Raw genomic sequence first — 25719 nt, 5'->3', positions numbered from 1 at the left:
CACACATACACACATACACACAGACATCCATCCGAAGCAAATAATAAAAAGCAGATCGGTGTACTGGACGGGCATTCGTACAGGTTAGTTCAAACGTTATTTCTGTACAGGTTGCACCATTCCGAGTCGCACTGGAAGGCTGTCGTTCAATGACACAAAAGCACAAACACATAGGCGTCCTTGTTGGCGAGTTGTGTAGCTTGTTTAGCAGGCTGACGAGAAGAGAAGCTAGCCTGGGTCTGTTGAAGTATCTCAACTGCCCTGCTAAGTAATGTCTGTTAACCTTCGTGAATCCTTTATGCACGCTTTATGCACGCTGGATATGTCTGAAGACGAACGTGTCGTCATTATCTATGAAAGATAGCCTTTCTTTAATCTATGTATGCTGGTCATAAACATGAACGTCACAAACTATGACGCAGCAGCAGCAGTGGTGGAGAAAGTACTCGAGTGTTTTACTTAAGTAGAAGTAATCAATACTGCAATATAGAATATACTCTGATGTCCGGAATTATACATGAGTGAAAGTACACAAGTATTGACATCAAAATGTACTTAAAGAAGTACAAAAGTAGAAAGTACCTGTCGGTACTCATGTATGTAGAATGTCCGATTTCAAAGTTTTCAAATGTATAAAAATCTTTTGGAAAATAATGTTTGGGTCCGAGATGTAGTGGGGTAGAAGTAATGGAAATTGGAAATACTCAAGTAAATTACAAATACCTAAAAATTGGGTTCCCTAACCCTAAAAATGTACTTGATTACTTTACACTAGTGTAAACATTAACGTCACAAACTAATGACGCAGCCGCAGTGAAAGTGTCTGAGAGCCAGTGTTTTGGATTGGTTTGGATTCACTTTCACTGCAAAACACATTATTGGGAATTTCATAAACGGCCTTATGATGTGTTTGTAGTGGCTGCCTCCGCATGTAACCATTGGTTACAAGCATTGTTTACAGGATCCATTAACAAGACACCAAATTAGGTTTGTGGTTGATATATATTGCTCATAAATCATATCAACAGTACACACATGAACCATTGTGTCTCCCTAACATATACAACACAAGTGCATATTACATGCAGCCAGCCATGTTGTTGTTTTAAAGTTATTCATAAGCAATAAGCATTGGTATGTTTGTCTATTTTGTGACTTGAATTCATGGTCTTAAAGGTTATGCATGTATAACACACACACACACACACACACACACACACACACACACACACACACACACACACACACACACACACACACACATATCGGGGTGGACATTATAAACTCTGTAGAAGGTTAGCTACCGGCACCTCTCCCTTCAGATCAGGTTCCAAACGGGTCTAAAGTATGCGTTTTCTATGGTATGGAATTTGTTTATACTTAGTCGACCAGCAGAGCTTGTTTTCTTTTTTGTTTTGCTTCTGTACTTGAAGCTGTATTTATTTTCACTCTCTGCAGCATGATTTTTGTTGTACAGTACTGTACCTAACAAGGTCTTTTACAGAGATGGAAGTTACTTGAGAAAAGGTTTAGTATTTATTACAATAAATTTCACACCTCTGTCTGGACTATGTGAAATATGTCCTAGTAATACATTGTAAGACCATGATGGCTGCTATTGCAGTTACCATACTAGTGTTTTACCCCTTTAGAAGCATTTATATTAAGAACAAGGAATATTCCATGATACATATTTCATACATAGTTACATATTGTTACCATTAGTGCTTCAAATTACACAGTGATTTGTTATTCCATACCGCCCAGCCCTACATGAAAATGTCCAGTTTTCTCAGGATACCTTTCCAGCAAGACTGGAATCAATTAGCTGGATAAGTGGATAATAGTAAGTAGTACTACTAATGAGTAGACTTGGAATAAAAAATGGTTCCTGAACCATGTGGCCCACAGGGCGGGAGCCTATCTCCTGTTTCTATAGCGTGATGCAGTTTGATTTACAAATACACCCCCCAGGTAGCCATGATGATGTACAAGTACAGTACAAGTAGACTTGCCGCTAGTATGTCGCAGGGACCCACAATCCTAGCTGCAAATTGCAACACTAGACTTTTTTTTTTTTTAAATCGGACAAATCTAGGGTTGCAATACCTCCCATAGGCAGCCAATGCATCAAAACAGATTTTTTGCTATCTGATTATATTAAACAACGTTAAACTCACCAATATTGTGGCTCTATGGAAAGCTTCAAGTATCCTCTTCAAGTATCCTCTTTCTATCTGCAAAGTGTTGGTTTTATAAATCCACCATAGACATGTTATGAGCTACTTTCTATCAAGACATTTGGTTCAGGTGATTATTTTTGAGCGGTGGTTACACCATCTCCTATACGTGGCCGTGTGTGTATGCGTGCGTGTGTGTGTGCGTGTCTGTATGTAGTCTGAAGTACCTTTTTTCACCACACATGTTAAGGGAGGGGCGCTGTTGTTCAGGCCAGGCCAGACACACACACACGCACACACACACACACACACACACCCACCCCACACACACAGGCACCCCTCCCCCCCCCCCCCCCCACGACCACCGCTCAGTTCACACGGGTGTGATTTTTTCTAAGTGCTGGAGTTTGGAAGCGCTCGTGAAAAATCGCTCAGGCAGCGGGATGTTGCGTTATAGAAGATGAGCGCTTCCGAAGTTAAACACTTAGAAAACAATCCATGTCTGCTCGGATTTCTTGACAGAAAGTAACTCATAACATGTCTACGGTGGATCTTTCTGAAACAAACACTTTGCAGATAGAAAGAGGATACTTCAAGCTTTCCATAGAGCCCCAGTATTGGTTAGTCTGAAGTTGTTAAATACAATCAGATAGCAAAAAACTATTTTGATGCATTGGCTGCCTATATGGGAGGTATTGCAACCCTAGATTCATCCGATCAAAATAAAGTCTAGACGTTGCAATTTGCGGCTACCACAATCCAACCCTTCATGCTGAGTGCCAAGAAGGGAGGTTCAGGGTACTGGGTCCCATTTTTATAGTCTGTGGTATGGATCTGGCTGGGTAATTGAACCCTGACCTTCCACTCTAACCACAACAAGGGCACTGAGCTGGTCAGCTGGATAATAGGTTTTCCATTTTCCTTCTGTTATAACACAGTTGTTATACACTTAGACACAAAATAAACACTTTCAACATGGAATTCACGACAGGCCAGCAGCCCCAACTATCCTCTTTTTATAGGAATTGTTTAACAGTATATCAGCAAGGACACATGTGTAATCTAAATCAGTGGTTCCCAAACATTTTAGCTTGAGACCCATAAATGGTCATTTTAAGTTTCCCTGGGACCCAAACTAGTGAAAATAGTTCTCAACGTGTTACGATGCAACACATTGCGAGCTGTTTTTGTAATATCTTATTTATCTTTTATTAATACTAGCCCTTACCCGTTCAAAGATATGAGCTCCGAAATGATGTGCAGTGTGTGGGTTATGGGATGAGGGATGGAAAGTAACTTTAACTGGTGCTTGCATGATATGTAGGAGCATCAATGTAAGAAATACCCGTTTCGTTTAATGGCTACAGAGATACTGTGTAGTGTGTACCGATCTGCATAATTTTTGGACAACATCTGTAACACGATATAGAAAAGAATAAAACACACAAATGGTCCCAACGGAAACACTGATCTAAACCGTGTAGTGTTAGAGTCTGCATTCAGGGCAGGCCTTACAACCTTTTTTGTTTCGATCTGGTCATTTATGTTGAGTCGTTACAACTTTGTTTTGATCTGGTCACAGTGCATATTTATGTTGAGTCGTCTGGCCACGGTCCTCCAGGAGCTCTCTGGAGAAGAGGCCCCGGATGGAGATCCACAGGTGAGAGCCAATGTGCAAACAGCCTCCATGATGATCACACACGCTACATCTTTATTATTATTTGTGTGTTTGTGTGTTGTTATTCTGACCTATCCCTATTAACACACTGGATGCCGATGATTAAACCATGATTTAATCGAAAAGTGCCTGGGTTTTTTATAGTGTTTTCCTTATTTGCGAGGCTCTGATTAAAAGTAATCAGAATAAATGTAATCTGAGTATTTCCGCTTTTTCATCACAATACTATTTCCTTTCACTCAGAACAGAAAAATGACAATCAGTGCTTTTGTAACGGTCGGTAGAGAAGAGCTTGTTTTGAACATGATCTGGAGTTAGATTACGAGATAAATCCACTTTTGTGGATTTCATTACACTGACCTGTATTGGAAAAGCTATCATTACATCTGTGTGTTTGTGTGTGTGTGTGTGCGTGCGTGCGTGCGTGCGTGCGTGTGTGTGTGTGTGTGCAGGACGGACTGGTGCCTCAGGTACTTCCAGGGGAGGAGCAGGACCCAGCGGGGACTCAGGTGTCCGAGGAAGCCATGGAGAGACTGGCCCACCTGGAACAGCTGGTGTCCCAGCTGAAGGAGCTCGTCAGAGAGAAGGACGGTCAGCTGGCCCAGAAGGAGGCTGATCTGGTCAACAAAGATGTGCTGCTCAAGGCAAGTATTTTGTGGTAAATGGTGCATTTATTTAGCGCCTTTCATCCAAGGCGCTTTACAGAGATTGTGCATTACATTCACCCATTCACACACTCATTTATACACTGATGGCAGGGGAAACCGGGAGCAACTAGGGGTTCAGAGACTTGCTCAAGGACGCTTCGACACTAACTTGGGGGAGCCCGGGATTGAACTGGGAACCCTCCGTGTTCTAAGATGGCAACTCTACCCCTGAGCCACTGCCATGTTCTTATGTAATTTCTAGTGTCTCTATTCTGGTGCAAACATTAATTTAAAGCGTGAGCTTGTAGATAGGCCATTTTTGGCGCAGATGTATGAGGGAGGGGGGGCAAGGAGAGAGCCCTGATAAACAAACACATAGGATTTAAGTGGTTAATTGCTGCTGGTGTTTTATTTTCTTTCTTTTTTTCCACCCTTTTTTTAAATGAGGTTTTGTTGAATGTTCGCAGAATGAAAGAGAAACAGCAGACACTCGCTTCACCAAACTGAAACTGCAGGCCAAAGCCAAGATGGCTTCTCTCACCAAACAGATATCCGAGTTGAAAGGACAAGAAGCAATACCTGTAAGTTATTCCACTGAGCAATAAAAGACCCAAGTCTAACATGTTGCATCAAAATGTTTGTGCCCAGGGTGGCCCCCAAATTATTTGTGGATTCCCCAGATGATTAACTTAATGTGCAACATTGTTTTCTCTCTTAACAGTAAACAATCCGACATAAAGTTTAAGTGTATAGAGGGTATCTGCACATTTCTAAAGTGAAAATGTAAGGACTTTTTAATACCTCAGAGGCAGAAATTGTGAAAATAGCCGATACAAAATGTTATGCCTCAACTCTTAGTGCTCATCAGGGTGAGGGGGTCCCCAGCTAAAATATTATTAATGTGGGGGTCGCGGCCTGAAAAGGTTGAGAATCACTGCTGTGAAATATTAAGGTTTCTTGTCCCGTGTCCATCAGAGCCCAGACAGCTCTTTCACAGGATCTAGTGGCGCTGCAGAGGAGGAGCTGAGAAACAAGCTGTTAGAGGAGGAGGCCAACAGCAGGGCGCTGCAGGAACGCCTCAACACCACCAAGCAGCTCCTTCAAGAGAAAGAAACGTCTCATGCTGAGCAGGTAATCATAGTCATGACACCGCATAATGAAGCGATAGTCCTCTGTTTTCAAAGGCTTTAAAGGTGTCATGTCACGTCCCGAAAATGTACGTTATCATACAGTAGGTCTCGTGTTTATTTTTATTTTTAGAAAAAGTTTGAAAACGGGGCGGAGCCGGGACCATGTCACAGATTGATTGACGTTTGTTCTGGCAGCGAAACAGACCACGAGAACCAAGGAAGTTCGGGTAGAATGCACTGGAGTCAGTGGAAGCCTGTGGAGCAGCTCATGAATAAACACTTTCTGAACTATTCAGACCTTTATAACATACTCAGCTCAGGAAAATAAAAGAAGGCATGTCACACATTTTCTTTCTGCCGTGTTGATTTTCGATGTGTGCACTGTGTCATTTTATAGAGGTATCTAAAAAGCACAAAGTATGTTTCTAAACGTGCCAAGTGTCGCAAGACTATCCACCGTTTCTTGTCTGGGAACCAAATCTTGCGATACCTCCGAGACAGAAACGATTATTATTTAGTACTTATTATTATTTAATTATGTGCACATCGAAAAACAAGTGATTGTAAAAAATACCTGTGATATGTTTTCTTTTATTCCATTCACTGTCATGTATTTCATCGCACTTCCGATGCGAGTTTTGGCACCCATGGTGAGCGTCATGGCGTATGCCCGGTGGTCGCGTGTTTCCCATCCTCCTTGATGAAAACCAGGAAGTGGGCTCAACTTAAAAGGTCTTTTATTACTAAATCTCTGTATAGAATTATAGAATCTGTGCCACATTTCTGGCGCTAAGCGAGACCATATGTAGCCGGCATTTTCCCCTCCTTCCGGGGTTGGATCCAATCCAAGCTTCAAGCCGGCGGTCAGCAGTAGGGATGTCACTAACGGTTAATTCAGTAACCGGTTATTATTATTTTTAACCAATTCTTTCAACCCAAAATTGTATTATGTAAGTACACAAAATTAACGTTGGTAGACGAATGGTAGACATTTAGTTATGCTCCTTTGAAAGACAAACAAAAAAGCAGAATTTAACAATAAAAATAAATTGTTATAGGCTGAATCATCAATAAACAACAAGCATCATAATCAGCTGTCTCTCTTTCACTATTCCATTGGACATGACATAAGACTACTTCTCTTGCGCCTCCCAGAGTCTGTTTAACAAAATCCCATCCCCATAATCAAACAACACCATCCAGGACCAGGAAAATGCGATCATATTATTATGAAAATTAACCGTGAAGCCATTAAGCATGACCAGTTATTGGAGCGGTGAAAGCGCTCCCAATAGACAGGTATGTCCGTGGGTGGGTGGGTGGCTGGCCGTGTCCGTAGCCTGGCAATACCATGAGTGGCCACACACAACACACTAGTTAAAGGAGGGGCGCTGTTTTGTGCAGGCCAGGCACACTCACCACTCACACACACACGCACGCACGCACGCACGCTCAGATTCACCGCTCCACTTCGAACCGAGGTTTGATTTTTTCTTAACGGATGGCTAACCGGTTAACCGCCAACATCCCTAGTCGGCAGACCGATAGCGATTTTCATAATTTCAACAAATAAGCATAAACTAACTACTTGACATGAACAATGTTGCTAAAAAACTAAGCTATCTGAGAGGTTATATAATTTGTATATCCATAGATTTAGTTATAAAATACATTTTCATGTAAGGTGGCTTCCTGGTTTTCATATTGCGGGCAAGGGGAGACGGGCCGGCCGACAGACAGTACTGTACAGTGAAGTACATTAGAGGCGTGCCGTGACGTCATCAACAATATTAGCCAAAATGATAGACCTTTTGTTTTTGCGTATCATAACCACTTAACTTCTTCAGTGCCATATTTAAAGTGGGACCTCTTATATTGCCGGTTCGCCAACAAAGGGTTAAAAGAATAGTGTGCACGCTGGTGCACACATTCATGCACAGATCATGCACTATGCATGTGCATGCTTTTCACAGCTTTCAAACAAAAAAATCCGCTTGGAAATCCGTTCAGGCATTCAGGAGAAGGCAGCCCTTATGTTTTCTTCAAATGTAAACAAACATGGCTGCCATGTTTGAAAGATGGGGTTAAACATGCAATTTCGCGATCGCGATCATGGCTAGTTACACACTGTTGGAGGTCCATTTTTTTTTTTTTTTTTTTTAAATGTTTTTTTTTTCAATTTTTTTTATTATTTAAAAAAAAAGACGTCCAGAAGACGTCTGGCAGGGAGGTCCATAGTTAAAAAGACGTTTTTATTATAGAAAACTTATTTTTTGGCAGGGTATGAGTTAAAGTGTTTTCAAAGGTTCTGACTAACAGAGGGTGTTGTGGTTGTGCCCGTAGCTGCGAGTGCTACAGACTGTCGTGTCTGAGAAGGACGTGCGTTTCCAGGAGCAGGTCCAGAAACATGAGGACGAACTACTGAGGGTCACCATGCAGTCTCACAGTGACACTGAGCTCCAGCAGGTGCCACATTCAGTAACATTTGAAGCTGGTCAAAATTATTATTGTCCCATTACATTTTGTGATTGATTTAAGAGTCAGTTCATTAACGCATGAAGAAGTTAGAATTCACCACACCTGGTTGGTCCCTGTCTGACCAACCAGCAGGCTCCTTCTACCTTGTTCTGCCCTAGTTCCACCCTGGTTCTGCCTTAAATGGTTAGGGTTTATGTTGAACCTGAGATGTTCCTTTTTACTGACACCAAGTTTAAAATAAGAATTGAATACACAGAACATCAATACAAAAAAAAAAAAAACATGTTATTTCAATGGTAGTGGATGGAGAGACAGGACTTTTGTCCAACCAAGAAACGGCAACCAATGGGTGCGAAGAGGAGCACAACCATGGGCGGGACTTGACAAAGGTTCCATTCCATTCATGTTCACTATTAATCATCATGTGTCATCATATTCGGACTCTTGTACGTTTCCCCAGGCCCTGCAAACATCCCAGCGGCGGTGTGAGGAACTGGAGGAAGCCATGCGCTCACGGTCCCAAGTTCTGGAAATGCTGCAGCAGGAGCTCAACAGTGCTGATCAACAAAAGCAGGTGCAGCTCCCATCCGACCGGATGCCACGTTGATGATTAAATAGCTGAATTTGACACTAGCCGACTGTAATCAATACAGGGCTGATGAAAGTAATACAGCTCTTAACACATTTCGTGCTCAGGACGGCGATCGTCGTTTTTGTTTTTAAAGGTATCGGTTTTGTGCCAAGGTCGGCGATCTCTGTGTTTTGGTCTTTTTAACGAGAGCGTATTAATATTGCCGTTCACTACTGTAAGAACAATCCGCAGTAGCTAGGAGACCGATGCATTCAAAGATTATCCGGAGATCCGGTTCAACAACTTCTTCTGCAGGGAAATGGGATTACTGGTTCTAGGTTTCCAAAGCGCCCATAGTCCATTCACACACTGTTTAGTGGACACTAGGTGAAGCTACAACAACAGGAGAAATATTTTTTCAACTTGTCCACGCAGACACGGTATGCACGTTTGCTCACGTGTGCCCTAAAAAATGGGTAAAAACACTGAAAACCCCTGGCAGAAGCTACTAAATGAATGAATTAATTCCCGGCACAATTTGTGTTACAGTTTAGAGTTTAGGCATTTAGCAGACGCTTTTAATCCAAAGCGACTTACAATAAGCAGGTAATACATCACTATAATAAGCAAGATAATATGTCAGTACATCAACAACAATATAACAAATGCATAGGAATATCAATCTAGAAAAACAATAATATAGGTAGACCACCATGCACCTAATCAGTATTCTAAAACCTAAACAATGCTTCATGTATGGTCAATTTGTGTTACAGTAGTGCTATGGGTTTAGGTGGAGTCTGAAGAGGTGCGTCTTCAGTCCACGGCGGAAGCGTGGATTGAAGTGCGACAGGGAGTTTATTCCACAGTGCACGCAGTTCTCAATCTAGATGGAGATGGCATTAAGCATTGTTTGGCAAAACCACCCACCTCACACCCACTTAACGCCCACACTTCTTCACTCTGTCTCTCTCTCTAGATCCTAACTGCTCAGTTCCGCCAGATGGAGCAGGAGCTGGCTGAGGCTGCCAGGCAGAGGGAGGAAGACCAGCAGAAGTGGGCCCAACAGGCCACCCGCACTGAAGCGGAGCTAGAAACACTCAGAGGCCAGAATGAATTCTTAGAGAGAGAGAAAACAGAGGTGGCCAGGCAGTTGATAGAGATGACCAACACAAGAGAGGCAGATCAGGCAGCGTTCATCGCTAGAGGCGAGGCTTTTGAGAAAGACACGATGGAAGATGTTCGCAGATTGGAAAGTGAGCTTGATTCAGTAAAAGAGGCAGAGTTTGCAGCTGTCCAAGCGAGCCGCGACGCGTCGGAGAGAGACGGGATGGAAATCACTCGGCTTGAAAGGGAGCTCGCTTCTGTGAATGAGAAGTTGGATCAGGCGACCACCCATGCCATCCAGGAGAACATGGAGAGGGAGAAGGTGGAAATTGATAAACTGCAGAACGAGATCGCTTCTCTTAGGGAAGAGCAGGGACAGAGCCAGAAGAGGGCTGAAACCTTAGCTGAAGTATGGAGACGTCTTCATGCCTTGGCTTTAGAGGACGTTCATTTAGCAGAGGAAGAATGCCCTGACCCAACCGATCTCTCCCTTTTCCTGGGAACTCTGCAGTCCCTGGAGGACCAACTCATGAGCCTGAGGGAAGAGCGGGGTCACTATGAGGAGCGCTGTGCCCAAGTCAGTCACCTTCAAGGTAAGAGAATCATCTGATATCTGTTAGTCCTCCTATTCTTTTACGGTTAAGGAATTCAAAGCATTTAGTGTAGTATGTCGAGTCCCACGAAGCTGTATGCCAAGGTGATGTGACTTCAAAGTTGAATGAGCTTTTCTTTTTTCAGAGCAACTAGATAGAAGTACATCAGAATGTGAGGAGGCTGTTGCCAAGATACAACACCTGGAGCAGCAAATTGGAACGGTTAGTAAGCAAGCCTGACATGATAGTAACTTTAATTCAGTGATTCTCAAAGTTTTTCATGTCAAGGACATGGGTTAAACTGATTGTTATGCTATATTAACTAATATGGCTGGGGACCCCTTTGAACCCCACCCCCCCACCCAAGGACCCTAGGGGGTCCCACTTTGAGAACCACTGCTTAGTGCTTAGTGAAATGGCAGCCTTTGTCATCGCTCTGCTAAACTAAACTGAAATCCCTAACTTCTCTATATTGAGTTTCTGAACTCTTTGCTTATGTTAGCATGAAAAGAAAGCATTAAATAAGGTGATAATGTTTCCGCCAGGGGCGTCAATTGGGTATGGCAGGGCTATGCAGCTGCCATACCCTGGGTCCAGGGGGGAAAATAAAAGTTACATTTAAATATAAATCCATGAATGTCTCTTTATCTGTGCTGGTTATTATGTTGTTATATTACAGTAAAATAACTACAAATGCAACATTTTACAAAATGGTCACTTTAACAAGGTATTATAATTATATTCTCCACACTTGTATTCTCCCCATCTTGAAAGAATGGTATATTCCCAGGTTCCGCAGGTCAGCTGCACAGGTGCAATGCATTATTGTTAATTGTGGAACGTTTACTAACATGCCAAGTTTAGCTGCACTTGAACAACTGTTCAAGGCTGCCATATCCAGCCCAAGAAACCGTAGAAACAGAGAAAAAAATAAAATGTATCTGTTGCTAAGGTATGGTAACATGACTGGTGTCTGCAAGACACCAGTCATGTTGCCATACCTTAGCTTTTTCTGAACTGACGCCACTGGTTTCCGCTGCCATTGCCGTGGGCTCAGTGTAAAATTAGTGATCTGAAGAACAGTGTTAATTAATAATCCCTCCCTGAATATAAGGTCATACCTTTGGACAACTCAAAACATTCTTAAATTGCCATCATGTGTCCTTTATACACTGCCACACCATGTTCCCTCCTGGCGTAAAAGAGACACTTTGTTCAGACAGTCAATTAGGCTATTTCAGCGCACCCACAACACCTCGGCCAAGGTCAGTTTTGTCTGCTTTGTTGTCGTCGGGGGACAGACGGAAGGACAGAGACGGTGCTTTGGGTCACTGCTGATGCTGTCTGTGACCTCCCCACCGATAAAGGAAAATGCAGTTTTAGTAAAACGTTAATCCCTGTTAGGACTGTAGCCTCAGCTGATCTAATAGCAGCACTGTGGTTTTGCATCGTAACAGCAGACAGATAGCCCAACATTGTAAAACGGTTATCCTATCATCCGTTTCTGTCCACCCTATACAAGGAAGTGTCAGTGTGAGAAATGATTAATCATGGTGTCAACAGCTTCTGTGTTCAAAAGTAGCTCACGTTTTGATCTCTTTCCCCCCCCCAGTTGTCTGAACCTCTGGGACAGGATGTGATTGAACCAGCAGTGCCGGAATCATCTGATGCTGCAAAAGGTACGAAATATGACTTCAAGGGAGACTGTAAAGAATATCCATGAATTCAAGTCTCCATGGTGTGAGTCATCGATAGAAAAAAAGGTCATTTTGGGGGTGAACTATCCCTTTAATGTGTATATACTCTTCCCCAATTTTGGTAACAAGAGAGAAAATACTTCAGGTTTTGGTGTCATTAAGCAACACTTTTGAAGTTGGTCCGTTGACAGAGAATGGAGAGATTGTTTGCTCACCGAATGTTTGTTCATGCCTTTGCACACAAGTGCACTTTACTTGATTAGTTGTGCTAACATCCTGCATAATATTGCAGTGTCCGCAATGTCATCCTCCTATGCAAGAATTGAATTTATGGCACAGCAGACTAAAATGTTATAATTTTTAGTCATTATTTATAATGTTTTATTTTTTTTTAAGATTACGTTTTGATGCATTTATCTCCCTCCAAATTACAAGTGTGGAATTTGATCTGTGTTGCATCCTGCCAGCAGCACACACCCACTATTAATGTGTATTTTCTGCCTAAGATGGCCAGTCAGACTAAAGCCATACATACACAACAGAACAGATGGCCGTGATCATGTTACTGCCAAATACAGTCCATTTACCACTTGAAAGACTGGTTGATTGAAAAGTGCTAATGCTCATTTGTCACAACATACACTAATTATTGTGCCGATGACATGAAAGAAGAATTTCAATCGTTTTCTTTTTTTTGTTTTGTTTTCTTCCTCAGCCCAAATCTTGGCTTTGGGGCAGCAGTTGTTGGAGAAAGATAATGAGCTGGCTGCCTTGAAAGAATGCCTCTCGGTGGCTAAAGAGCAAAGCTCTGAAAGTGGAACAGAAGACTTTTGTGATCAGACTCCAGAACAGGATCCTGATGCCATCAGGGCCTCCCGTGACAGTCCACTAGCCTTGCCTGACCTCGTGGAGGACACCCCAGAAGAGGAGACAACCCTGGTGGCAGAGGACACGTCCGTCCTGTCAGTTTGTGCTGATAACGAGAGCAGCCCAGAGCTCCTTGGACGCCAGTCGGAGTCACCGGGAGAATCCAAAGGGGCCTCCTCAGATGAGATGGTCACCAGCAGTGACTCAGAAGTGGCCCACAGTAGCTGGACCATGCTGGAAGCGGTGAATCAAGAAAGCAGCCAGGAGTGGCCCTCCATACTTCAAGACTTTGGCCAGCTACAGCTGCAGTCGTGGGAGGAGACCAGCATGGAGCGGGAAACGTCCACCGTTCAAGAGGCATCTTCCTCTGTTGTCATCCGAGAAACTGTGCATGTTCAGCTGACTCAGCAGGGTGCCTCCACCACTGACTCCAACCTCCCCTCAGGCCAAGTCTTTGCCCAGGCATTAGCAGACGAACTCCAGAAGAGGTACAGTGAGCTTCTGGCTGAACTCCAAAGGCTGAGAGACACATCGGCTGAGTCACAAGAGAAAATCCATAGCCTTGAAGAAGAAAAGCAGCAGCTGGTAGCGGTCAAAGAAGAGATGGAATGCATTGTCCAGAACTTTAAGGACGATCTCAGTGAAGCCAGAGAGGAGGTGCATAGACTCTCTCAACAGTGTACCACTGTAGAGGACAAACATGTTGCTGAAATGCACCTTTTAGAAGAGCAGTTAAACGTCTTGAATGCTGAGCGCGAAACCAAGGAGCGGAGGATCATCGCCCTGCAGACTGACCTACACGCTGTCCAGCAAGCCCTTTCTGAACAGGAGGGCCACGCTAGGATGCTGAGTGCACAGCTAGAGGACAGGGAGTTGCTCTCCTCTGAACTGGAGCGTAAGCTCCAAGATATGGAGAATAGCCTGCTGGAATACTCCCAGACGACAGACCTGAACACTTCTTTGTCGGAGAAGGACTCTGAGATCAGTGAGCTGCAGCTTCGTATGATGCAGAAGGATCAAGAGATGATGGAGTTGCATGACAGCGTGTCTGCCAAGCTTCTCCAAGCAGGTGAGGAGAAGTCTATGATGAGAAATGAGGTCAAGACGCTGAAGGAGCAAATATCGGAACTAGAGAATGTCAGATCAGGGCAACAGGAAGTGAAGGATGAGGGCTTAGTAGATGTACATGATGAGCTTGCTACTTTGAGAAAGGACAAGGAGGAACTTACAACCCAGCTTACAAACGTGAAGAAGAAATTTCAGGCAGCGCTTGTACAACGCAAAGAACTCATGAAGAAAGTAGCTGATTTTGAGGAGGAGGCCAAGAAATGGAAAGGGCAAGATGGAAAAGCAACAGTGGAGACTCCTGTGAATAAACCTGAGGAAGAAAAACAGAGATTAAAGGAAATTCAGGAAATGGAGACTGTTCTCGAGGAAGTAAGGCAAACTTTGAGGTCCAAAGAAGAAGCAGTCAGGAGTCTTGAACAGAGAATCAGCGAACAGGAACAGGTTCTGGCTGAAACCCTTGTTCAGAACAAAAAGCTAAGTGAAAAAGCTCAGCAGACTGACAATGCAGAATTGACAGAGTTACAATCCCACATGGCCTCTCTAGAGGCAGAGTGTGAAACACTACAGAAGAAACTCCTCGAAGCCCAGCAAGCTCGTAAGGAAACCATTCGCAAAGCCAAAGAGAAAGACAGGCACCACCGGGAACAGCTAAAACAACAGAAGGAAGAATACAATGAGCTATTGGAACGTTTTGAGAAGCAGGATGGTGAGCGGGAATGTCTTGCAACTAAACTGAGAGAACTAGAGGAACAGCAGACACAGAGAGATGTAAACATGGAGAAAGAGGTTTTGACTCATCAAGAGACAGCGGCTCTCCCTGAAACACAAGAGAAGCCAGCAACAGGGGACTGGGTCCAAGAGGACTGGGTGGATTTCAGTGAAAGCGATACAGCACAACAGCAGTGTGATAAACCCATTGGGCCTCCCGTGGAGATGCCCCTAGAAGGCCCCTCTGCAGAAAAAGATGTGTGTCTGCAAACTCTCACAGAGGAGAATCAGGCCGTGCAGGTGACGTGCTCACAGTTGGAGGACCAGCTGCAGCAGACCCAGGCCAGTCTCTCACTGAAGGAAACTGAACTTATCAGCTTGGGCAAAGAGTTGGAATCCCAGAAAGCAAAAGAACAGCAGATTGACGTTCTTCTGGAGGAGATTGACTCTCTAAGGGAGAAGTGTCGGCAGGCAGAGGCTTATGCAGAAACCTTGAAAATGGAGGTGGAGGCTGCAGCTGGGGCAATGTCTGCGGAGGCCTCTGTTGTAAGTCTGCAGGCTGAAATGGAGGAATTCAAACAGTTCCTTGACAACAAGAATAGAGAGATAATTGAGCTAAGTCAGCAGCTCAGTGAGCAGAACACACTCCTTCGTTCCATGCAGGACACAGTGTCTGAGAAGGACCAACTAATAGCTTCCCTACAGGGTGGTCTGGTGGCTGAGCAGGAAAAGGTGCAGAGACTCGAGGCTGAGAAACAAGAGGGAGAAAAGAAACAAGAGGGAGAAAAGGACAACGAGGCCAAGATCCAGCAGCTTCAGCGGAAACTTCAGGCCGCTCTAATCTCCCGCAAAGAGGCCATCAAAGAAAGTAAGGCCAAGAAGGAGGCACTGGCCTCTACGGAGAAACTCGTAGCTGAGCTGCAGCAGAATGTGGATCTTAAGGAGTGCGAGATGGAGAAGTTGAGGGCAGAGAGAGTTAGGTTGATTGAGGAGGTTGATCGTACCTTGCTTGAGAACCAAAGCCTAGGGTCGTCCTGTGAAAGCCTCAAGTTGGCAATGGAAGGTATAATAACGGAGAAAGATGCTTGTAAGAGAGAAGCTGAATTTGCCAAGGAAGACGCTTCCAGGAACTGCAGAGAATATGAGGATAAGGTTCAAGGTATGAAGGATGAGTATGAGACTTTGCTCAAGTCCTATGAAAATGTGAGCGACGAAGCAGAACGTGTGAGACGCGTCCTTGAAGCTGCCAGACAGGAGAGACAGGAGCTTGCAGCCAGAGTGAGGGCTCATGAGGTGGCTAGGCAGCAAGCAGAACGGCAGGCAGAGGAGGCACAGAAAGAAGTGGATTCCATTAAAGATAAAATGAGGAAGTTTGCTAAAACTAAGCAGCAGAAAATATTGGAGTTGGAGGAGGAGAATGAGAGGCTTAGGGAAGTGGAGGAAAAGAAGGCAGTCAGAAGAGACGACAGGGCACTGAAAGCTGAGCTTGAAAGACTTCAGGAAGAGCTGGGAACTTTGACTGCTGATTTGGATTCTATAAAAGCTGAAAGGGACTGTTTACAACAACAGGTTGCAGAGTTGAAGGAAGAACTTGCCCAAGAGGTAGTAAAAAGGAGTCAAATTTCACCATCATCCTCAAGCACCGAGGTTGTTGTGGAAGAGTCTGTTGTTGCCCAGCAAACATGCAGTGTCATGGCTGAAATTTCCCACAATGAACTTGAGAGTAATTCTGAAGAACAGCCTGAGGCTATAGAGCCATCTGAGCTAGTAGTTTCACCATTTGCCCCCGAAACACAGTCCCAGTCTACTGAGGAGAGGTCGATGGAAGCAAATGAAGATAACCAGATTGTTTTGGAGGGTAAAATCAGGGAGATGGAGGCAGAACTTAGTGCAGAGAGAGAGCTTAGGCAGGAACAGGAGGCCACACTCAAGGCTGAGCTGGGATCACTACAAAAGCAACTCCAGGAATGTAAAGAGACGGAGCAGAGCCTTGTGAACTCTCTACAACAGTGCAAAGAGAAAGAACAGAGCTTCATGGAGGAAATGTCCAAACGTGAAGCCCATTTCAAAGAGCTCCGCAGTAGCCTTGAGTGTGAGAAAGATGACCTGGAGGAACGTCTGATGAACCAATTGGCCCAGCTCAATGGCAGCATCGCTGGCTACCAGCAAGAGTCAACAGACAGCCGAGAGCGCATGGCTGAGCTCCAAAGGGAAGTGGAGAGGTTGGAGAGAGAGCGAGCCGAGCTGGAGGCCGAGACGCTGAGTGAAAAAGACAGAGCAGCCCGACTAGAAGAGGACAAGAGGCAGGCACTGAGAGAGAGGGACGAGGCAGAAGCAGAGTCTGGCAAGCAAAGAGAGTTGGAGCAACAGCTCAAGTCGGCTCAGAGGGTCAAAGAGGGCAGTCAGAGCCGAACACGTCAGCTAGAGGAACTTCTGAGGGAAAAGCAACTGGAAGTACGTCAGATGCAAAAGGACTGTATCAGATACCAGGAGAGGATCAGTGAACTGGGCAGGGAAGCCAAGGCACTGCAGCTAGCCCATGACGAGCTCCACAGAGAGCTGGGATTTTCCCGTGCGGAAACCTCTAAAGCCCTGGAGGAAATGAAGAGGACTGAAGCTGACCTGGTGGCTTGCAAACACCAGCTGGAGGATGCCCAAAAACAAGCCAGCCAGGCCCTATCCGAGAAGACTGCTTCTGAACAGGTGGCACTGCAAAGGGAGGCGTCCATAAAAGCTGAGGCGGAGCAGACCTTGGACTCTGTGAGATGCAGGCTGGGGGCTGAGCTCAAGCAGGTGGAACTGAGGCTCGAGGATGCTTACAGGGAGAGGGAAAAAGAAGAGGAGGCCACATTGGAGGCCAGGAACAGGGCAAAGAGCGCTGAGAGACAGGCCCGGGAGATGCAGGCTCGACTGGATGAATCCCTGGCTAGACTGGCCGCCTTTTCACGCTGCATGTCCTCACTGCAGGATGACCGGGACCGGGTATTGGATGAAACCCGGCAGTGGGAGACCCGCTTTAACAGCACTCTTCAGGGGAAGGAGTCGGAAGTGCGTGAGGCTGAGACACGAGTCAAGGAGCTGGCTGAACAGCTGCAGAAAGAGATTACCCAGAAGGAGGAACTACAGCTTTCAGTGGACAGGTAAGGATTCTCTGTTTTGTGAATTGGACTGTGTATGTGTGTGTGTGTTCTCTAATGTATATTTCAGATTTTGACAATGATTGACGATAGACATCTTTCATTATAGACTGCAGAAAGTAGACAAAAACTGGGTGCTGAGAACGGAAGAGGAGGAAAAGAAACTACGAGAAACCACAGCCGTGCTGGAGGAGAAGAAGGGGAAGCTGGAGCAAGCCATGGCCCAAATACAGAGCACACGGGCCGAAGCCAGCACCCTGGAGAGCGAGGTGGAGGGGCTCCGTAACAGGGTCCGGGCCCTGGAGGAGGCCGTCGGGAGGCTTCAGGGCGAAGCCGACCAGGCCAGGACACGGCTGAGGGAGAGGGAGGCAGAGGAGAGGAGGCTGTGTCTGACCGTGGAGCAGCTGGAGACGGACCTGCGTTCGTCCAAGGCCCTGACAGAGAGCCTGCAGACAGAGCTGAGCGAGAAGGAGAGGAGAGAGGTGGAGTTACTCGGGGAGAAGGAGCAAGCTGTCACTCAGGTACTTAATCCCATTTAGGCCTGAAAAATACCAAAACATGTCTTCTAAATCCTAATCCTATGTTTCTATGATCAGTGGTGCTCAAACTTTTTAATGTGAAGAACCCTTAGAAATATATTTATCTGACTGCCGACCCCCATCTGAAATATTTTTGTTCCAGGGACCACTGGAAACTTTAGTTACTAGTTGCTGTATTACAAAACATACATTAATCCACTTTATCCCTATTTTATAGTGAGGCTATTTGAAAATAGCCGATCTACAAGCTTGTAGATCTGTTATTTTCAAACATTTTGTACTTTTACTTTTAATTTAAGTATATTTTGATGCCAATAATTTTGTACTTTTACTCAAGTACATTTAGAATTCCGGACTTTTACTTGTAACAGAGTATTTCTATATTGCAGTATTGATACTCAAGCTGGTTGCACACTGCTGCGTTTTTTCATTGCATTTTGGAAATCCGAAATCTCCAAAAGTATTTTTCAGGCCAAGGAGAGAGAAAGAGAGAGATGGGAGAGGAGAGAGAGAGAGCAAGGGACCCAGTGGCGACAGTTGCGTAAATAAAAAAAAAAAAGAGTAGATTTTCTTTATTTACGTGCTCCGAAATTCGCTCTGATTTCCTGCAGAAAAGAAACGCAGCAGTGTGCAATGACCTTAAGACATGTTAGTACTTTTTCCACCTCTGCTCACAGTTTGTGTTTGATTCCCCCAGGCTGCGGAGGAGGCTCGAAGAGAGGCTGACAGCAGGGCACAGGAAGCAGAAACAGAGTTGGAGCAGAGAAGAGAGGAACTACGAGATCTGGAAGCTCAACTGCAGAAGGCGAAGGAGGAGAGCAACCATAGTAAAGCCAGACTGGACTCCTTCACAAAGGCCATGGGCTCTTTGCAGGATGATCGAGACCGCGTTCTCAACATGTACAAACAGCTGGAAGAGAAACACCTTCAGGTAGAATATGGATAACTACATAGAATGCAATTCTGGGGAATTGCGAGTGTGGTTGACTTTTTATCGCCTGCATAGCATAATTGTCATGTAAAGCCATGTTGGGCAACAACACTAATCATGTGAGGCTTGACCTATTTATAGTCCAGTAAATTGCCTATTTATGGTCTGGATAGTTTATCTAGAAAGAAAGACTATTTATAGTCTGGATAGCCAGAATGTCATCTGAACCTTGGCCTATTTATAGTCAAGTAAATTGACTATTTATATTTCTGGGTTGTTTATCTTGAAAGAATAAATAAAGTAACACTAGAACTATAGTGTGTTGCCCCTGTTGGGCAACCTCACTAATAAAACTGCGACAAGTATGTTCTGCGGTGCATTATACCATGGCCTCAGATGATACTTGATTCTGATAAGCTGAATGTTGTGCGTAATTTTCAGAACTGCATGGCTGTGGCGTTGTCACGCTTCTAAATTAATGAAGTATTTCGTACTAACTGTAATTGAAGCTAACATTAGCTACAAGCCATCCTTAAAATATTATATACTATACCTATCCCAATCAGTTTTCCCCTAGAGATTTCAGAAAAAATCCAGGCCATCCAGGCTCCTGCTGAATCGTGACCATAAAACAAGAAGAAATATATATATTTTGACAGAGAATCAAATGTTTTATGTTATGGTCATGATTCACCTCTTGGAAATCTCTATGGGAAAAGATTATGGGTTTTCTGTCTGTTGCACCACAAATGGCCTACCACTGCTATACCCTAATAGCTGTTGACAAATATCTTATAATAGTTGGTAAGTGAGCACAGTATACTGTAGTATAACTGGTACAATCAACTCCAAGCCGTGTGGTTTTCAAAAAGGTAATGCACTCTACGGAGGCAAACTGCAGAGCTAATAAGCCTCTGCATTGCTGAATTTCTTTAGCCCATTTAGGCCTAGAGTTATTTAATGCTTTAACTATTGAAAAATAGCAGATATACAAGCTCACAGCGCGGCTGCGAGCTTTTAGATCTGCTATTTTTCTTTTTTAAATCTTTTTTTTTTTTTTTTGCAAATCTTTGAATGTATCTTTTTAAAAGCGAACCTTTGTAACTCAACTATTTGCTTCTGGGTGGTCCCTGGAACAACATATTTTGAGATGGGGGTCCAAATACATGTAATTTTGAGGGTCCTTGACATGAAGAGAACCACTGATGATATAAACATTCTAGGGTGTTCCCTAGAAGGATTTAGAAGACACTTCTAGAATCGGGTCAAAAATATTCAAAGACTTGCACAAATGTTCATGATTTGCGTTAAATGGGTTAGGGTCGACAATGTTGTCAACTCAGTCTTTTGCACCATCAGGTAATGATGGAGAAGGATGCTCTGATCCAGGAGGCCGCAGGGGAGAACAACAGCCTGAAGGAGGAGCTGCGCTCGCTGCTGGTCCAGAGAGACGACCTGTACGCCGAGAAGGCCAAGCTGTCTGCCCAGCTCCACGGCTACCGTGAGGAACTCAACCAAGTCCTCAGCATGAAGGAGTCGCAGCACAGGAAGCTCCTGGCCGCGCAGCGAGAGCGCATCGCCTCCCTGGAGAGTGAGCGCGATGCCCTGGAGACTCACATAAAGAACCTCAGCGGAGATAGGGAGGCAGAGGCAGGGGCTGTACTAGGCAGGGTGGAGAGAGAGGCCCTCAGTCAAACCAGTGACGGCATCAGGGTCCAGCAGACGAGAGACGCCCCGGGGGCAGAGGTGGAGAAGCTGAGGGAGCAGCTGCAGGCTGCCAGGGAGCAGGTGGAGGCCCTGGAGTACAACCTGCAGCACCAGAGGGAGGAGCAGGCCTCCAAGGCCAAAGAACTTGCAGAGCTGCGCTGGGAGGGAGGCGTGATGCGGACAGAGTCCGAGAGCGCCCAGGAGAGGGTGGCAGAGTTGGCTCGAGACCTGATGGTGATTGAGCAGAAGCTGGTAGAGGAGAAAGAAGTGACGGCTGAACTGAGGGCAGAGAACCAGTCGTTTGCGAAGGCCATGGCCTCCCTTCAGGACAGCAGGGACCAGGCGCTAAATAAGGCCCAGGAACTGAGCCTTCGGCTGGATGAGATGAGCATGGCAGTGGCCCCACCAGCACATAGCAGCCCGGGAGGCTCCACCGGAGAAGTGTGGGGCCTGAAGAATGCACTACAAGCCCTGCAGAATGATAGGGAAAGACTGGTAAGAGACGTGTTCTGAACTTTTAATGCCTGCTTTAGGTAGTCAAATTCACTACATTCATACTACTGATGCATTAATTTGAATGCTTTTGGGGGGTTATCCATCAGCAGTATGCTCTTTTTTCTCTGCGTGTTTTAACTTGCAGCTGGAACAACTACAGCAACAAACCACTGAGCTCCAGAGGAAGAAGTTAGAGCTGGCTCGACTGGGAGCGGGAGAATTGATTAAAGTCAGCCAGGAGTTATTTGAGGAGAGGACACAATCTGAGGAAACACTTAGTATCTTAAAGCAAACGGAGGACACGGTGGAGATGTGCAAGCAGGAAATCGAAACACTCCGGTGAGAAACGATTCTCTCATTATGTCACTGATCAATTCACCAAAGCAGCATTTCAAGGGAAATGTTTGACGTGGGCTACTGTGTGTTCTCATTGCAGGCTGGAGCGTATTGACTGGATGGCTCAGGCAGAACAGCTGAAGCAACAGACCCTTGCCACACTCTCAGAACGTGACCAACAGCTACGCCAGCTTACTGCCATGCTGGAGGAAGCTCAGGCTCCTAAACCCCAAATCCTACAAGAGCACTATCAGAGACAGGTAAGCATCAAAGCAATTGTCCATGGACTGTGAGTACATGTATAAAAAAAACACCTATTTTTAAAATAGATGTTATATTCTTTATGTGCATACGGGTGTCTGCCTGTGCTATCCCCAGTGCGGAATGGAGCAGAGGTGAGAGAGATTTCACAATTTTCATACAAGCACCATTTGTAGTTTTCAGGTAAGGTAAGAAAATAGAGAATGAAAGAACAAGAGGAACAAGGACAAAAACTGGCAGATAGCCAGAAGACAAAAAGATCTGCCTTGCTTGCATGTCATGCTTTTAAATCAAATCAAATAAAACTTTATTTAAACAACACATTTAAAAACAACTGTTGACCAAAGTGCTACACAGAAACAACTGAGCATTTTCAAACAGTCGTCTTTCTTGTGTTGTTGCCAGAGTTGTTCAGAGGCCTGTTTCAGAGTTATGTGTAACCTGCTCATTTGCCTTCGTTTCATTGTTTGTGAATGATAATGTTTTTACTAATCAAACCCTACAATTAATGTTGGTTTTAACAGCACACTGGGGTTAAGTAGCCTATGAGGGCCGCAGGAGCATCCCTCATTCTCTTCTCTTTCACTGTGTTTATTATGTGCACCTAGTGCACCAGAGAGCTGTCGTTCTATTGGTAAACACGTCGTAGGATAGAAAATAAAATAAAAAGTATTTTTTGTCGTGGGGCGTTGCAGATGCCACATCAGTGGTCACAATACAAGAGGTAAAGACACACAGTGTCGCACAGTCATCATTCTCAACTCATATTCAGGCCTGATGCGGGAAATGTTACGGTGTTGGCAAAATCGGGTTGAAATCGGGATGAATTTGTGTAACCTGATTCCCGTTATAATTTTCCTCCAGGGGACCGAGGAAGTGGATAGCGCTCCTGGGGCTCCGCAAGAGCGCAGTAGCTCCCTAGAGGGCCATACCTACATAGCTGAGATGAAAGAGCTGCAGAGGAGGTAATTGATCATTAAGGAGGATGGACTAGGGCAGTAGTTATCATTAGAAGTCCTACTACCATGTAGTAGCACATTGGACTTTTAACATTTGCATGTGCTTTCTTACAAAGTAAACTTTAAACCTTCCTCTGTCAGGCTGGATGAGGAGATGCAACAGAGGATGTTAATCGAGGAGCAACTGATGGTCTCACAGGATCATCTAAAACGGTATGAGGCAATGATTTTCTTTTGCCCACCCCCTCATCCATTGTTTTTGGTGAAAATAGTACATTTTCTGTCTTAAACGCCAAATGTATAATAAGACATTTATGACTGTGTCTGTTTGATGTCTTCAGTTATACCCAAGGCGAATGGCAAGCTGCACATGAAGGACAGCACTCTGAAACGTCTGTCCTCATAGAGCCACCAGACGGACTGGTCACTCGAGTAAGGACTGATCATTTTCTGTGATATCACTGCTTTAGTACAGAGGTTCTCAAAAATGTTGGTGACTGAGGGCCATTTTGAGGAGCCTGCATTGGTAGGGAAGGCACCACAAGAGAAGAAATGCCCAAATTTCATGTCTCAGAATTTAGCCTTCGTCTACTCTACAATGTTGTTTTTGAGAACCTCGGATTAAAAGGGAAAGTACAAAAGATAGAGTAATTTTGTTTTTATCAAATATTAATTTTCACATGTGGGCCACCCTAAAATGGTTTTGTTTTTCATTTGTCTATGGGCCACACGATGAAAAACCCTGCTCTAGTGACAACGGTGTATGTTTTAAACATTCCCTGTAACATCACCCTCACTTTTGTCCTTTGGCAGAGTCGGAGAGGTGGCCCAGGACTGATGCGGATGCTCCGCGTGGCGTTCTGCTCTCGCCAGCGCACTCCTCTCCTTGTCTCCCTCTACCTGCTCACTGTGCACGTCCTACTTCTGCTGTGCCTGGGAGGTTACCTATGAGACCCCACAACACACACACACACACACACACACACACACACACACACACACACACACACATACAAAGAGAGAACATGAAAATTACACAGACTAAACCCAAGCCATCACAATATCATACGTTACCTACTACACAACGTGATGCACTTTTTTTTTAATAAACTACAAGAAATGACATTCTTAACACAAAGTGATGCACTTTTTTTAATAAACTACAAGAAATGTAAACCAAAGTATGTAGAATTGCGGAGATAGCTGGTAGCAGTTGTCAATCATTTCTTAGTATACAAGGTGCAGTTATGACTGAGCCTGAAAAGATGTTTGTTTCATGCTATAAATGGATACAGCAATAACGCGTTGGATAATGTTTCGATTTTTAATCTGGTTTAGTGTTGTGGCCGACTGATTTCCACGTGCCGTTGCATTCGAATGGAAAGGGATCATTTAATACTTAGATGGCTTGCGGTTTAGGATGTGGTTGAAATTTCACCCATCTTTATCTCTACTTGTGTGTAAATGCACACCAATTGAGCACAGTGCAATTTTCCTTTTTAGACTAATAACATTCCGACCATAATTTATTGTCTTTTACTTTCCTTTTCATATAGTTCATATAAAAAATTGACATGATAATGGGCTTATGATGAGTTTGTGAGGTTGTTTTACAGTTTGTATTTCTGTATGTATGTGGACTTAAGCCACATTCATATGTTGTTGTATGACCACGTTGCTCATTGAAAAATAACAATTTTCAACTTTCAATGTGATACTTCATACACACTAGTTTAAATTAGGCTTTAATGGGGTTCCTTTTCTCTATGCAGTCAGGTTTCTTATCCATGCTTTTGTTGCACACATTTAGGTTGGTTGGTTTTTATTATGGTTGACTGGTTCCAGTAGGTGGAATTTTGTGTGGATCCATTCCAGTTTCTTTTCTTTTTTTAAAGAGAAAACAACAAACGGTTTCTTGTCATGATGTCCTTCGTGTGTTGATTCTTCAGCCTAATTTATTACCCATAAGTTAAAATGGTTCTAAGGTCAGACCATCCTCTGTGTTGTATCTTTAATCACTCACTGTTGGTACAAATGACTAGGCCTAAGTTTATCTTTGTTTAATGACATTATCTTGTAATTTGGCTTCACTGAAATAAAAGTTTAATGTAAAATACCTTGTATAAGGGCTGTATAATAATAAAGTAATGACATTTGCAATGGTGTAGAATTGCCTGGCATTTTTAAATGGCTCTATGAACTTTGTGTTTCCACTGGTAGACAGGCAGATAACAGCTTAGTTGATGGATGTGAAAATTAAATTCACCCAATAAATCAACAGTCAGGCAAGAGGGGTGGGAGGGATACACAAGTCTATCCTCAAGAAATGATTGTGATCTGATATTCTACTGACACCTTTCCAAGAGAATCATAAACGCGTGTTGATTAACTACTACTGATAACTGTCATTTCGTGGTGGTAAGATATGCTTTGTATCAGCCTGCCCTCAAGTGTTCAACGTGGGGTATTACATTGTTCACTATTAAAGTCATTTCCAAACGTTTTAGCTCAAGACCCAAAAGAGAAATACAAATATTATATATATCATTTTTACTTAAAATTAAAATAAAGTAGACTATATAGGCTATATATGCTAAGACACGAGAGGTGCATGAAATTAATCAACCCGG

At 44.1% G+C, this 25719-nt stretch overlaps 1 protein-coding gene across 2 annotated transcripts; it reads left to right on the top strand.

Moving 5' to 3' along the window:
- On the top strand, positions 1 to 25210 carry golgb1 (golgin B1). 2 transcript variants are annotated; one of them, XM_080754685.1, is made up of 20 exons: positions 1 to 83; positions 3763 to 3840; positions 4311 to 4502; positions 4973 to 5086; positions 5481 to 5636; positions 7979 to 8101; positions 8574 to 8687; positions 9664 to 10384; positions 10530 to 10606; positions 11997 to 12063; positions 12797 to 17864; positions 17971 to 18382; positions 19098 to 19331; positions 20691 to 21533; positions 21679 to 21872; positions 21970 to 22129; positions 22995 to 23095; positions 23231 to 23302; positions 23431 to 23521; positions 23903 to 25210. In XM_080754685.1, the coding sequence occupies exons 2-20, from the start codon at positions 3772 to 3774 to the stop codon at positions 24038 to 24040; spliced, it is 8946 nt and encodes a 2981-aa protein (XP_080610811.1). In that variant the 5' UTR covers positions 1 to 83; positions 3763 to 3771; the 3' UTR covers positions 24041 to 25210. The 2 variants fall into 2 exon arrangements, with proteins under 2 accessions (XP_080610811.1, XP_080610812.1); XM_080754686.1 differs by lacking the exons at positions 1 to 83; positions 3763 to 3840; positions 4311 to 4502; positions 4973 to 5086; positions 5481 to 5636 and adding an exon at positions 7119 to 7456 and having other exon boundaries at positions 7916 to 8101.
- The last annotated feature ends 509 nt before the right edge of the window (positions 25211 to 25719 follow it).

Source organism: Nannobrachium achirus (genome assembly GCF_963921795.1).
Source record: "Nannobrachium achirus genome assembly, chromosome: 23".
NCBI lineage: Eukaryota > Metazoa > Chordata > Actinopteri > Myctophiformes > Myctophidae > Nannobrachium > Nannobrachium achirus.
This window is presented reverse-complemented; position numbering and strand designations above follow the sequence as displayed.

Bases quoted from the DNA above. Each gene is read 5' to 3' on its own strand.
- golgb1 (XM_080754685.1), top strand. From the start codon at position 3,772: ATGTTGAGTCGTCTGGCCACGGTCCTCCAGGAGCTCTCTGGAGAAGAG. The intron at 5,637-7,978 runs GTAATCATAGTC...TTGTGCCCGTAG, and splicing joins AAACGTCTCATGCTGAGCAG to CTGCGAGTGCTACAGACTGT. The intron at 23,522-23,902 runs GTAAGGACTGAT...GTCCTTTGGCAG, and splicing joins CAGACGGACTGGTCACTCGA to AGTCGGAGAGGTGGCCCAGG.